General features: G+C 41.0%; 1 protein-coding gene across 1 annotated transcript in view; it reads right to left on the bottom strand.

The window, feature by feature from the left end:
- Positions 1-14955, bottom strand: part of spegb (striated muscle enriched protein kinase b) — a 35262-nt gene that overhangs the window by 14316 nt on the left and 5991 nt on the right. Inside the window, exons 2-20 of the mRNA XM_070837682.1 lie at positions 10508-10594; positions 9947-10013; positions 8240-9780; positions 7932-8075; positions 7653-7835; positions 6581-6747; positions 6214-6302; positions 4831-5006; positions 4316-4576; positions 4060-4218; positions 3671-3860; positions 3311-3540; positions 2827-2946; positions 1791-1895; positions 1445-1651; positions 1223-1346; positions 615-787; positions 412-524; positions 127-295 (exon numbers count right to left, since the gene is read on the bottom strand). Of these exons, the coding sequence (XP_070693783.1) occupies positions 127-295; positions 412-524; positions 615-787; positions 1223-1346; positions 1445-1651; positions 1791-1895; positions 2827-2946; positions 3311-3540; positions 3671-3860; positions 4060-4218; positions 4316-4576; positions 4831-5006; positions 6214-6302; positions 6581-6747; positions 7653-7835; positions 7932-8075; positions 8240-9780; positions 9947-10013; positions 10508-10594 (4305 nt within the window). The remainder of the gene's footprint in view (positions 1-126; positions 296-411; positions 525-614; positions 788-1222; positions 1347-1444; positions 1652-1790; positions 1896-2826; positions 2947-3310; positions 3541-3670; positions 3861-4059; positions 4219-4315; positions 4577-4830; positions 5007-6213; positions 6303-6580; positions 6748-7652; positions 7836-7931; positions 8076-8239; positions 9781-9946; positions 10014-10507; positions 10595-14955) is intronic.

Genomic DNA, 14955 nt, shown 5'->3' on the forward strand with positions numbered 1-14955 from the left:
TTTAATTAGACAAAGGCAAATGTGCAACTGAAAGACTAGGCATTTATTCATGTTAGTTCCTTCACTTTGCTTCTTAGCCACGCAGTCAATGGACTGTCAGATCCTTTTTGGCTCTGGACCTCTTACCTTCATGAACGGTGAGTTCAGCTTTACAGGACACAGATCCTGCCAGGTTCCTAGCAGTGCAGGTGTAAACTCCAGAGTCTTCTGGGCGAGCATTTAGGACCACCAGGGAACATTCATTATCGTCATACACAAATGTGTAATGGCTGCTCTCTGACAGCAGGATGTCATTCTGAAAGAGTTTCAGAAATAATTAATTTGAAGAGTTTTGCCTACTGTGCACTTCAGTCTGTCTTGGTACCCTCTTATTAAATGCTTGACTTTTGACTGCCAAAATTGATAAAAAACCTTGAACCAGAGGATGTCAGGAACGGGTTTGCCCTCCACAACCACAGCAAAGCGAGGGGTCTCCCCGGCACTAACATCCAAATCCTCCATGATAGTTTCAAATGTTGGTGGAGCTGGAGACAGAGTTGCAAAGGTACAACACAATGTTACATCAGCTTTAAACAAACATATGGACTGACAGGAAGAATCAGTCTATTGCCTACCTGCCATGTCCACATTGAAAGTGCAGCTGTCACTGCCATATTTGTTGGAGGCCACAAACGCCATCTCTCCGACGTCAGTGCTCTTCACTTTGAGCAGCTTCAGGCTGTGCTGGTCATCATCTGGCATTGTCATCTCATACAGGCCAGGCTTGTTGGCCAGGACCACCCCCCTCCTGTGGAAAAGGGTTTGTATTGTAATCCAGGAGAGCAGCAGACTGTCAGCAGGTGTGATGGATGTTTGACTCTTGCTTGAGTAAGTCAGAACACAATAATAAACTTTTTCAGTGTTCACTGGAATCTTTGATCACTTGGATTAACAGCTGCTTGTATGCATTGTCATACTGTATTCATGCTTGTCAGTCATGCAGCCTGGCTGCCCTGTAACACACTGGGGCCACAAGGTGGCGACTGTAGATACCACTTGACTTGACTAATCAACTTGTCCTGTGACCTGAACACACAAAGCACACCTTTTGCAATGTTGGAGAAAGTATCACGGAAAGATGCAAGAGCATCCATGTTTTTTTTCTCTTTTTAAGTAAGACTTAAAACTTAACTTAACTTCTACAAGTAAAACAAAGAAAAAGAGACAACAGAGACACAGACACCTCTTCCAGATGACTGCAGTGTTGACATGATTGAGGGTGACAGTGATGGTGACTGACTGGTTTTCCATAACATATACAATTTCTGGCTTGTCAATAATCACTGGAGCCTCCTGAAGATAGGAACCTAGAAGAAAATCAAAATGTACACACAGATATTATTTAATAACCAGGTAGCACACGGGGATGGATTGATGGATGGCAGCTCTAAAAACCCAAACGTACCTCGGTCCAGGAGCTGCACTGGGTCGGTGGCAGGCGAGGGCTTGCTGAAGGCTTTGGAGGTGATGGTCAGGATCCTGAAAGCATAGCGCACACCTTTGGAGAGGGTGGTGATGCCGTAGGTGGTCTCCTTCAGGCCAGAAGCTATGATGGTCCACTGGATGGAGCCCAGGGCTTGTTGTTGTATAGCATACATCAGGGAGTTGGGGTCTGAAAGAAAAAGGGTTTCACACAAATTGTTGCCTGTCATCAATGTATGAGTTTGTTAAATGCATTTTCACTAATGTCAGCAGGACATTGCTGATTAAACCTGGATAACAAAGTTATTCTGAACATCATTCTTGTGTACCAATGGAAGGGTCCAGCCTCCTCGGTTTCTTCCAGCTTAGGGTAATGGTTTTACCAGTGATGGACTCTATCACTGGAGTCCCATCAGGGGGGTCAGGGAGGATATCTGAAAACGATGACAATGCAATCAGAGGTCCGTAAATGTGTCTGATCTGTAATTGTCCAAGAGGGTGTTCCAGGAGGCGCTGACCCACTATTTGTTATTTAGCACAATTACATAATCAGTGGGCCACACACAAGACTATTGTCATACTCTTATTCTAAGCCTTTCTTATATTTTTCCTGTGAGTTTTGTTCATGCGAGTGTTTCAAGTCGGATTCACTGAACTCTGCACAAACTTGTCACTCGGTCCAGCCCGATGAACACATACAAGGCTGCCTGCTCTGCTCCATTTGTTTCATTCACAGAATTGTTACCAAAGAGTAAAACAGAAGACTTTCACACAGCTGATCTTCAAGTCCTGCTGTCAGAAATCAGCAGGTGAAAACAATTTTAGCAGTTTCACCAGTCATATTGGAGGACCACTTTGTTGTTTGCAATCTTTTCAGAACAATTGTAGTAATTATAATTATAATAAGTATTACTAGTACAGCTTCCAATGATGTAGCATTAGAGCAGCATCCCATGATGAGAGGCACACATGTTACAACCAGAGATACTTGACAGGAGAATACTGGACAGACACCTGCGCAAAGGCAGCTGTTGGAGTGAATTTTCCCATCAACTACTGAAATGTAATTTGCTGCTCCGAAATAATGTGCCAATAAAAATGATGAAAGAATCCACATTCATTTATATTGAGGTATTACAATTCTGAAGTCAAACACGTGCATTTTCCCCCTGTGGAGAAAGGCAGACTATCTGCTGATGACTCATATGAAAGGTCTGGACAGATTGTGTTCATCTGCCAGAGAAAAGTATGAGAAAGCAAAGGAAAACTGGTGAAATTTCTTAAATCACTAATATGTACCACTCCAGAACAGATCTGTTAGTATGTGTGGTTGTTCGATGAAGCCAAAAAAGGAATGAAAATCACCTGTGACATAGAGATGAGCATAGCAGGTGGCCTTGCCGACTTTGTTAGAGATGACACTCTTGTAAACACCTCCGTGGCCATGGCACACAGAGCGGATAACCAGGCTGTGGACGTCACGGACTACAGGAGGAAGCAGAGATGAAATTAAGTTTTTTTTGTCATATGGGTCCTTTTAGTGTGCACAGGCAACATATTTGTCATAAATAAATAAATAAATAATACATTCCATAAACAGAATATATAGTATATATGTTTTTTCTAAATTATTATATTCTTTACACCCCAGATTGGTTGTAAATTATGCTAATGATTTGCAAAGACAGAAAGGTTTCTTCTCATGATACATTTGATAACGCTCTTTGTTCCTTTGATGCATATATTAATTTCATTCTAACTTTCAATAAAAATGCTAATTTAGAGGAATGTCCCTGAGTGTAATTGCCTTGTGGAGGCCTGAACACTTGGTGAATGCTAATGCACTTACACTGTGTCATCTTTCTGTCCTCTGTGCTGTCAATCCTTTTGCCGTTGTGGAACCAGACGATGGTGGGGTATGGCAGACCAGCCACTTTACATTTCAGCACGGCCTCCTTTCCCTCAATCACATCCAGGTCATAAAGGGGTTTGATGAAGTCAGGCATGGTGAAACGCTCTATCTCATTCTCTGGGACCTCTGGCTCCTCTGGGATTGATGGCATCTTCTCCAGTTTAGCCCTAATGGGAAGGGCAGACAGGGAACAAAAGGATGGAGAAAGTGGCACATAGGAGAACATGTGGATTATCTCCATATGTCTGTTACTGAAACACACAAGAGCTAAGGCCCAGTGGAAAAAAACGCTCTTACATCTGTGAGGAGATGGCTGGCCGCGGTTCTTGTATGTAAAGTTCGGCTGAGCTCTCCGCGTCGCCGTGGCTGTTATGGGCTGTGACAGTGTAAAAACCCTCATCCTCATTGGTCACGTGTGAAATAATGAGAGAGTGCCGGCCGGCCTCCTTCAGAATACGAATATCCTCACTTTCTGTGAGCGGACGGTCTGGGGAGAAAGAAAAGTGCCATTTCAACAAAAGAGCATTAATGTTAGGGTTAAAGGTTCTGTGATACACTTGGGTGCAAGAACAATTTCTGAATCCTAAAAGCAATTCTAACAGGTCATTAAGATGAACAGGTGTAACCTTTTCACTGTTTTCACACATCTAATGTGATCCTAATGACACTACAGAGTGCAGTCCTACCAAAGTGACTCCAGATGACCTTAGGAGATGGTGTCCCACTGACTTTGCAGTCGAATCGGGCGTTACGCCCCTCAATCACTTCTAAAACATCCAGCTTGCGAGTGAAGAGAGGTTCAATTGAAGGGATGACTTTGAGTTTTCCACATGAAGTCACCTCCTCTGAAGAGTAAGATTCGAATTCAGAAACAGCAGGAATGAATAAAATAAATTCCTCTTAACTTGACATCATATTGTCATGTTTACTCTTCAGACGTACCTTTAGCCGTGCTAAGCTTGCACATGTATGTCCCGGTGTCGTCCTCATGTACAGAGTTGAGCAGCAGCCGGCACTTTCTTCCATCAAAGTGCATCTTACAGTTGAGCAAAGCCGGCTGGATCAGTTTCCCATCTGCAAGCCAGTCCACATCGGTGTCCTTGGGTCCAATGACATGACACTCAAACAGAACCGTCTCCCCGGCCTTGGCTGTGATGTCTCTGAGCGGGCGGGTGACAGCCAGGCCAGGCTCCACTGGTGGTGCTGCATGGGAATAAAGGACAGAAGCGCTGTTAAGTGATACCTGAAGGTTGGTACTGTGAATTAGTCTCAGGTCACAAATGAATGTTTTTATACACTTGGATTTATGATGTAAATGAACATGTTGACTAACAAGTAAACTAGTGTCAGGAATTTAGAACTTAACTTCTAAATTAACAAAACTTACAATGATGAGTGAAATGTGGATTTGTTCAAAAAGTGACATCAAACACCGGTGCCTTTGAAAAGAAGCGTACCTTTTACCTCCAGCTTTCCTTCACACTGCTTGGTGCCATACTCATTAATGATCTTACAGGTGTAAACCCCAGAGTCGGCTCTCACCGCCGACTTGATGGTCATTTGAAAAGTGCCGTCCTCTGTCTCATGTAAAATGTGACGTGGGCCTGTTTTCACCGTGACTCTGTCCCTCAGCCTGCAAAAGAGGACAATTAACACACCACTGAATGTTTTTATTAATTTAATTTATGTAATGAAGGATGCCCAAGCGCACGCTTTTTCAAATACAAGCTCTCTTCTGGGTGGTATGAAGGGGGTGGGATACATAATCCAGGGCTGCCAATATTATATTTAGCTCTTTCTTTTCTGCTATTGTCTCTCTAGAGTCATGACTAACTCCAATGACAGAACCTGCCGGAGTGATTCATCCTATTCTTATCTCCTACATTAAAGGATAACACTGGCATTATTCTACATTGCACATGTTGTGCACAGATCCCATGAAAACACCAAAACCTACAATGTGTTAATCCATCTGTCAGTGCATTTTGTCTTCACTACTAAAGATGCCACTTGTATTTGAAATTGTACCTGCTGATAGAACATAGGAAAAAATATCTAACCTGTAATCATTTGTTTGAAAATTCTTAAAATGGAGAAAACTAACAAGCTGTGCCGGATGGATAATCATGGCACCAGACCATCTGAGAGGTGTGAGAAAGTATTTTTAATACAACACCATAGATGGTGCACTAGTGAGTATCAACAGCAGCAGGATGGTGTATGTGGGACTGACTCAAAATCAACTACAGTGTCTACATGCTTGTGGTAATGAAAGGAACATGTCACCCAGTTAACAGTGTGGCTCACTGATGAATCTTAAGTAATTCCTGGACAACAGAGGAATGAGACGTATCAGGCTTTGGTCTTTTCATGGGATTCGTTGACACTAAGAAAAACGTGGCATATTGCCAGTCTGATCCTTTGAAGCTGCTGTCCTTGCTACCAACAACAACAAAGAGCTAGCTGATAGAACATATGAGGAAGCACTCTACAAACACAAAAGGGCCCTTCTGATGTAATGCAATCAGATCTGGCTCTTTTTTGGATGGCCTCAGCGTTGCATGTGAATCCCAGATTGGCGCCTGAGAGCTCATTAGTTCTGCCAGACATTTTTTGTCTCTGGGCACTAAGCAGTTCCGTGGCACATGAGGGAAGTGTGTCATTCTTCCATTTTCCCTCCCAAGTTTCTCTCTGTCCTTTAACAGATCCAATAAAGCAGCATGCTCTGGAACAAACTATGCAGTCAAGCAAACGTGCTCATGGTTTGTGACACAGAGAAAGTTGTTTCGATTTCTCATGCGGGCAATGAGTTTAAGCAGTTTGATGAGATGAGGACCTACCAATAGAGCATGGGTTTGGGTTGTCCACTTATTCGGACAGACATGGTGACTTCCTGTCCTTCAATGACAGCTTGATCACTCATTGTTACCTGTTTGAAATGTAATGCAAGTTAGAGGCTGAGAGATGCATTTTAACTGCGAGCTTTACTTGATAGATGTGTTGATGGGTTGTTGGACACTACATGAAAATTAATATTGATAGAATCATGGACATCCTGAAGGCTACTTGAAACATTTTCATGCAATAGCTTGCAACTAACTGGTCCAAAATGCAGTTGAGTAAGTGTCAATGGTAAACATACAGATGTCATACTCTAAAAGGGAAAGTCAATTAGGTATCTAATTAGATCTGTCTGTGCAGTCTCACCAGGAATGCAGGGGGTTTCCTGAATCGTGTATCAATACTTCGCTTTGGCTCTGGCCCTCCGAAATCCATGCCTTCCTCCAGGGGACTGAGATACTCCTCATCAGATGTAATAGGGCTGCTGATATCCATAGGGACGCCCAGGTTTCCCTTTGGCTCCTGCACGGAGTCTGTAAAAGCAACAAGGTTACATCACAATCCAGCTCACAAGCAAGTCCTATATGTACCTTTCAGTTTATCTCTGTAAACTTTACTTTGTGTTCCTGAGAGCACAGCTCAGTGAGAGCGCAGGAGTTCATGTATTGAAAGGAAAAAAAAAACCAACATAAAAACATAGCCCACCCTTAAAATATAATTAGAATCTGAGATGTCAAATGTGATATCCAAACAATAGTGGATTCACAGTGGGTGGAGCCAGTGGGCCTCAGTGGGCAATTTATAGGTTCAGTTTCGCCTCTGAGTTGCTATGGTAACTATAAGTGCGGTTGTTCAGCTGGAATATATGGCACAGACATTTTGCTCAGAGAGATAATGACAAGGGAGCAGGAGAGAAATCAGCTGAAACACAATGCCAATGTGGGAAGAACCCACAACATGTTTTCTTCTATTTAAGATGGAGACCTGTCAAATTAAAAAGTATGAATATGCAGGGTGTTTTTAAATTAATCTCTAATGAAAATAGTGTGTGTCCCATTCAATTTTTGACAGACTATAATAACAATTCTCAGGTGTTTCTCAGATACCTGACTTCATCAATGAGTGAACATATATTTAATTGTAGATAATAATGATATAATAATAAGATAATAATAATAACCAACATGCATGTCATCGCAGCATGATGCTGTTCATGCTAGTGTTCTTCTTTTTCTGGTTGAACTGCTCTAATTAGAAATAAGCAACTGTTCTTTTTTGTTTAAAACCTCCACTATGGTCGATCTGACTAAAACTGCAATTTCATATCATTTTCTTTGCATAATAGTGCTTACAAATCAACTTAACTTTAGGTCTCAGCTTTCAAGCACCACAAAACAGTTGTGTTTAAACTCCCATAAATCCCAAAAGTAAAACTTACCTGCTCTAACTATCAGGGTGGCACTGCTGGACGCTCTGCCCACCTGATTAACAGCAGTTACAAAGTATTTTCCACTGTCACTTATTCTTGCTGATTTGATGAGCAGACTGTGTCGTTCACCCTCCACTTTGACTGTGTAATTTGCAATGCTGGTCATTTGCGTGTTGTCTTTCATCCAGGTAACTTCAGCAGACAAAGAAGACAAATAGAGCCATTTGTGTGTGATTGCTTAAATACACTTTACAAAATTACCTTCAAGGTTTTTGCACAGCATGTTACCTTCAGGGATGGGGGTGCCTGCAATGATACATTTTAGAAGCACATCTGCACCAGCAGATGCTACTGTGTCCTGGAGGGGAAACTCAAACACAGGGGCCTCCAATGGGTCTTCTCCAGCAGACACATAAGAATCATCTGAAGAATCTGCACAGTTTAACAGAAGACAAGCTCGAAGTCATTTTCTTCCTCTAACAAACGGTAGGAGAAACCTCCCTCTAGTCGAAATTCCTTAATTGGTTGGTTAAACATGAAAAACAAGCTGAGTGGAACTTCACAGTACAACAGAAAGCTAAATGAAAAAATCTAACCTTGCTCTGGAGACATGGGTCGAGGGCGACGGTTCTTTCCTTTGGTCTTCTGCTGTTGTCCCTCTTTGGCACCAGTAGTCACCTGCTGAAGCTGAGCTCTCTTCACAGGAGCATCCTCTTCCATCTTTTCATCTTCGACAATAATCGCAGGGATTCTTATCTTTAAGGCTGGTTTGGGAGGCTCCACTTCCATTTTATCCTCTGATGAAGTGACTGGTGAAATCCTTGGGGGTTTTGGAGGAGGTTGAGGGGTGAGATCTTGTATAACGACTGACCTTTTTTGTACCAGTGGACTTTCAGGTCTGTTTTCGATTTTTCTTATTATTATTTCTATTGGTGTTTTTCTTCCTGAAGTCTCATCCTTTTGTGATTTTTGCACAAGAGATTCTTGAATGTTCGGGGATTCTTGCATTCGAGATACCCTTTGCACAAGAGGACTAGGTGGCCTTCGCTCAACTTTGCGTAGTGTCATCTCAGCAACATTTCTGCTTGGCGACTCTTCCCTTTGTCGATGATGTAATGCTGGTGATGATCTTTGAATGATTTCTGTAACTGGACTGACTCTACTTAATTCTCTCACTGATCGTTGACCTGGTAAGTCAGATAACTGCATGGACTCTGGGGTGCCTGCAACTTCACCAAATCTACTGACTGTTACAGTTGTTGAGCCAGTGCTTGTTGTCTTTTGGGGTTGGGATCTATATGGTTCTTGCTGTGTTAGCTGTTGTTGCTGCACTGGTTGTTGTTCCTTTTCTCTTTGCTCCTTTGCCCACTGGGCACGTTCCCTTTCTTGGAGTTTTTGAAGGACTTGTGGAGGAATTGGTTCAATTTTCCTGAGAGGTTGGGGCTGCTTGCTCCTCAGAGTGAGTTGTTCAGTTGAAAATGACTTCTTCAAATGAGGTTTACCAACAAGTTTCTTAATGCGCTGGAGCTCCTCAGTGAACTTGTTCTCAATGTCCTGAACTTTTTGGGTGTATCGAGGTTTCTCTTCAAGCGAAGCAGCTCTTTGTCTAAACATAGATCTCCGTTCAGCGGCATCCTCCTTCAAAGCCTCCCTTAGATCTTCCTTTGAACTTTCTCTAGAGATGCCCAGCCGGCTTCCTCCATCATCTGAATCTACAGATCCAGCACGATTGAACCCTGCCCAGGATCTTCCCGAGAAGGAACCTTCTGGAATATCAAGGCTTCGTCTCCGTTCCTCTAAGCCACGAACCTTCTCAAAAACCTTTGAGCTCGCCCTGGTAAGCTTTGGGGATGGTCTGAGAGCAAATTCTTTCCTGGAGTACTCGCTCAGTGGAGTCTGTGGTCGGGAGTCCTGGCTTTGCGACGCTGGTTTTGTCTGTTTAACTTTTTCTTCAAACTCCCCCGGCACTGTGTCTTGGTAATCAGTTGGCACAACAATTTTCTTCCGTAAACTGAGAGGTGTAGTTGAACCAGAGCGACTTGGCATTGGAGAGGTGGAGGGACGTTTGACGAGTCTTGGGGATGGGGGTGGGAGGTCTTGTGGGGGAGATTCTCTTGAAAAATTATCTGAATGGCTCCTGAAATAGAGGATTTGGAGCAAATTTGTTGGAATTAGTAGGCTATTACTAATTCACAATCTGTTGTATTGTATTTAGCTATATAGGAGCTATTAGTCCAATAATACAAAGTACAATGACAACCTATTTTTAAACTAATAGGGTTATTTGCATGTTTCCTTCTTGCCTGGTTGTGTTAGAGTGATCCTCATGTCCATGTGTTCTATTGTCATCTTCTGCACATTTGTCCATCACTGCATCTCATGAAAAAAGGACATATTGTACAGGTAAGCAATCAGGTACTTGCATTGATTAGACACACGACACAAATGTGACGCAGCACTAATCAATTTTCTTCATAAACACTGAATGAGATGACAAATTTTAAAGGGGTCACACAAAAAAGATGGTGAACACAGCAGAGGAATTGGCAGCTAAAGAGCTAATATTTCCAAAATATTAGCTATATTGATACAGTGCTAAAAGGAGAATAAATGTTAGACTTATGCTCATTAGGTAGATGCAATACCTCTCCAATTAATTGAGAATGTTGTTCTGAAGTGGCCAAAAAGGCCAAAAAATAAAAAATAAATCAAAAAAATCAATTCATGCAGCTTTAAGTGCAGATGAGCAAAAGCTTTCATTTACACATCTGAGAATTCTCATTAATGTCTATAATTGTTAATCATGTAGCACTGATAGAAAACAGTAAAACAGAGATTAAAGAAGATGAAAACATGATGGCAACCTGTATGCACAGCCTGGTCCTCAGCATCCCCACTATCGTCTTTGGTCTCAAATTGGTCTCCACCTTCATCTTCAGTTGTTTCGGAATCTATACAAAATATACAAAACAATAGAAAAATCATCTTTCACTTGATTACATTTCAGCCGGAGCAATGTTTTGAAGAACATTATTGTTGAGAAAAGTAATGCGAGTTAAAACAGAAATAATGTATATAATGTGTTCTTTGGGTACTGGTGGAAAACAATGTTTCCATAGTGGCAGCATAGGAAGCAAAGAGAGCACACTGTTACTATAGGAACCAATAGAATACATTGTCCTATTCACTTTTCTCTTTCATGGTGTTGGGAGAAAAGCAGCTGGAAATTCCCAGTGCAAACTGATGCTGAAGGTGACACATTTCATTCAACTTCATTTCTTAGAATTGATTTAACCAAGGTGTGAAGGTAAAATCGCAATGCTAGTCTAAAATTGATCATACTAAGCATTTCAAATACTACATATCTAAAATTAAACCAACTAAAAGTGTAGTTTTTCATTGCATTAGATCTGATCTCTCTTTGATTGTGTCTGACCACCCTCAGGGTCTCATTACCACAGCCAAGCTTAATGTTCTAAATTTGCTGCAGCTGAATTGTTTAGTTTGTTATCATTCGTAATCATCTCATCAATGTTATTGATATTATAGAAGGGAATGTAACACGGAGGAGCAAAATAAATAGAGGTGTTTCAGTAGAAAATCAACCTTGGTCACTTTTATCCTCTTTAAACCTAAAAATATATTCCAGCTGTTCCATCTGACAAATATGACTATTTTACTAAGACTTGGAGAAAATTCAGTCATTGGTAAAACTCAAAATAGAAAACACTATTGAGTCACTGCCATCCCAGCAGCTCTCATGAGGTGTTCGCTTCACAGTTGGTGGAATTACTTATAAAAAAAACACAGGCTATCTGTTATTCCATTGCAGTAAAAGAACACAATAGGATAATACTGAACAGGATAGAGAAATACTGGAAATACTCCCATGAGTTCAGAGGAAAGAAAACATCCACCATACGATACACATTATATTCAATCTTTAATGTCTAATGACTGAAAGCAATCCAACTCTCTCAGTGGTTTATATGTTGCGTGTGTGTTAAGCTTGTGATTTTTCTCAACCTATTTAATCTACGTTCATAACAAGATGCAGATTCATGTAATATTTATATCATATGACTACATTGCAAAAATCACTCAAAATAAAACTCCCTTGGATGTTGATAATGTGAACTTTTTTCCAGAATAGCACATAATCATCTAATTCAGAAGTTTTCTTTACGAGCATGTTGAACTCTGATGTGAGATTTTTACCTTTCCCTAAATCTTCCATAAGCAGCAGTTTCATCATAAACAGATTCTGTCCAAATGTTAAAAACTGAAGCAGTGTATCACAAAATGACACAAATGTCCATTACAGCGATCATTTTTAAAATCAGAAAAAGTAATAACATGTCTATTGATCAAATTGCTGTTCTCACAGCTAACCATGCGTCAGGTTGATAACAAAAACAGTTTGAGTAAACCCACCTGGTTAACGGCTCTGTTAGCTTTAGCAAAACTAAATAAGAAAACAGATGCACGCAGCGGAAAAACGTTTTAGCGTAATTATGACAATAGTTTTTACCTACAACCACAGATTTAAAAAAATGATTTTAGACAGTACTGCACATGCTGCATGAAAGTTCCATGTTTAATACAGCTGAGTAAACTCAGAAGCATTTAAATAAAGGTACACTACTTTTTAACCACACATTCATGTCCCCCAGATGATGAATCCTACTGAATCTACTTGGATTTTTTTCAACTCTGCCTTAAAGCACACACAGTCCAGAAAAGGAATGAGACATCACACATTAGTTTGGCGTGACAGGGTTACAGTGAGTGACTGCATGAGGTGCTACTGTACATATCCCACTACAGTCCCAGGAAGGTGTGGCTCATTAACCTGTCACTGCACTGTTACATCTTCCAAAGTCAAATTCACGCTCCACTGAGTACTTCTTCAATAAGTTTTTCCCTCTTTGTTGTTGTTGTGTTTGCAAGAGGGAAAATGAAAATAGGTTTAGTCATCTTCTTGGTTCTATTTTCAAGTCTGCCAGTAAGATTCACACCGCAATATTAGAAAATTAGAATATTGGTTAACGACATTGAGAACACTTTGACAACATGGATATTTAAAATGTGTGTTCTAAGCTGTGCCAATGCCTTGAGCTTGGTGATTCTTATTCAGAGTTTCTGTTGGCTATGGTAATTATATTCCACACTAACATTGCTCCGATCTTGTCTCTCTTTTTATTAAAGGTGTACAGAGCAGCTTCATCTCCTTTAATCACTGTCACTGCACCTGACAGATGACACAATAACATTGTGTGGCCAGTTGTTGAACAGCAATGTTGAGAAAATGCTTTCACGTGGAATATTTTACAGTCTCCTGTGTTCTACATACAGTAAATGGTTGAATCTGTATACAAAGAAAATATGACTGAGACAGATAACATGAAATAGCACTTGCCTGATTTTTTCTTTGGTCTGGATTTTTTTCATGGTCACTGTTGGTATCTCCTCCACAGGTATTTTTTTTCTTGGCTTACATTCAACAGCAGGGTATTCCCCGAGATACATTGGGGGTTCCGAGCCATTACTATACGGCTAAATCAGGAAATGTTCTATGCAGACATCAGCAAGTAACATCTGACTGGGATGTAAAAGATTCAACTTATCTATATACTGTTATTATATACTGTTAGTCTGCTAACATGCAGGTAAAAGCTTCTCAATCAAATGCAAAGAAAAAAATGGAAAGAAGGCACTTTGGTCCATTATATAACAAGTTGCACCTCAGAGTCTCAGCACTTCTTCCAAGAGAATCCGTTTCTGAAAAGAATAGAGCATAGACCTCCATCCGCAAGTGGAAATGTCTGCTGAACGCATATCATCCACTGTGAGGGAGCCCCCCTGTCCACACAATAGCCAGCGACAGTGTGAGCATCTTCCCCCGCTGTGTTGCACTCTACAGGCAGTGCACACCGATAGGCAGAAAAACCAGTGGGAGTGATCCAGCCCTCTTGAGATCAGTGTTCTACAGCACCGGTTGACATTTTTCATTTTCTCCTTCCTCCCCATGTGCCTGTGTCTTATTTCTCAACCAGTGTAATGAGCTGATGTTGTGCTGTCGGCAGAGAGGGGGAGAATCACTGCAACAGCTAGAGGGACCTCCTCGCTCCCCTGCATTGCTGGAACACTGTTCGCTCTCACAGAAAATTTGTTACTGGCTGCTTAGACCGGCTACACAAAGCAATCCTATTTCCAAAGGGTATGATAGATTTCATAGCCGTACTCACTGCTGCTGCTCTCACATGCTGTGTTTTGAATGACTCAGTCTCTAAGAATTCCTTCCCCTGAGGCGGAGGCAAAAGCATTACTGCTTACACATTTCATTTCACCAAAGAAGAGTATAAACCAGTGCACAGAAATAGCTACGTTTGTAAGTGACATTTCAATTCACATAGCATCACACTGTGCTCAGGACAAAATAACAGTGTGAGCATGCTGACACATCTAAGAAAATTCAAATTCTTAAAAATCCCTCAGCTCAAAAAGGCACTATTTTACAGCATTGTACAAAAATAATGCAAAACACATACAAAATATCTAACGGTTACAACCACAAAATGTTGCAACATTTCAAATACCTGCAGGCTTAATTACATGTCTGATTACATAATCGCAGGTTATGTAGAGTGCCTTCCTGTTTCCTTGGCAGCTGCACTTTATGTGCACTTTATATTAATTCAACATTCAAGAGGAAAGCTGTCATGATCATGTGTTGTGGCAAAAACAATGCAATGTTTTAGTGTTAGCCGCAGCACAGGAGACAGTATACAACCTGTAGCGCAATAACTGCGTTCTCAATGAAAGAAGTATCAGCTCGTCCTTGTAATGTGTTACACGTTAAAGTCATATTTCACTACATGGTATCTCCAACACTGCTGGTGACCAGATTGGTTTATGGTTACTATTCCCTATCCAGGGCTGTGACTTAATGATGCTAAAATGTTAAATATAACAATTTTAGTATGGTATTAGCACCCATTTGTCTTAAAGATTCATTAATCAGAATTTTTTGTACAGTGAACAACAGATGAAACGACCACATGTAATGTGAAACATCATGCTTGTAAGTGATGAACCCACAGAAAATGATTACCCAACTCTGCAGAGCCGTTTGGACACTTTTAGCTCTTTGGCTTTAGTTTTAGATTTGATTTTATGGCTTGCAGATTCCTGGCGTGCCATAACAACTTTAGCGGGTGCCAATGTGTTAGCACTATGTGTTTATCAACTTGTTGTTTTCCACTGTCCACAAGTGGCCAAAAAAAAAAATGACTACTCTTTTCTGCATTGT

The sequence above is a fragment of the Pempheris klunzingeri genome, chromosome 10 (genome assembly GCF_042242105.1).
Source record: "Pempheris klunzingeri isolate RE-2024b chromosome 10, fPemKlu1.hap1, whole genome shotgun sequence".
Lineage (NCBI taxonomy): Eukaryota > Metazoa > Chordata > Actinopteri > Acropomatiformes > Pempheridae > Pempheris > Pempheris klunzingeri.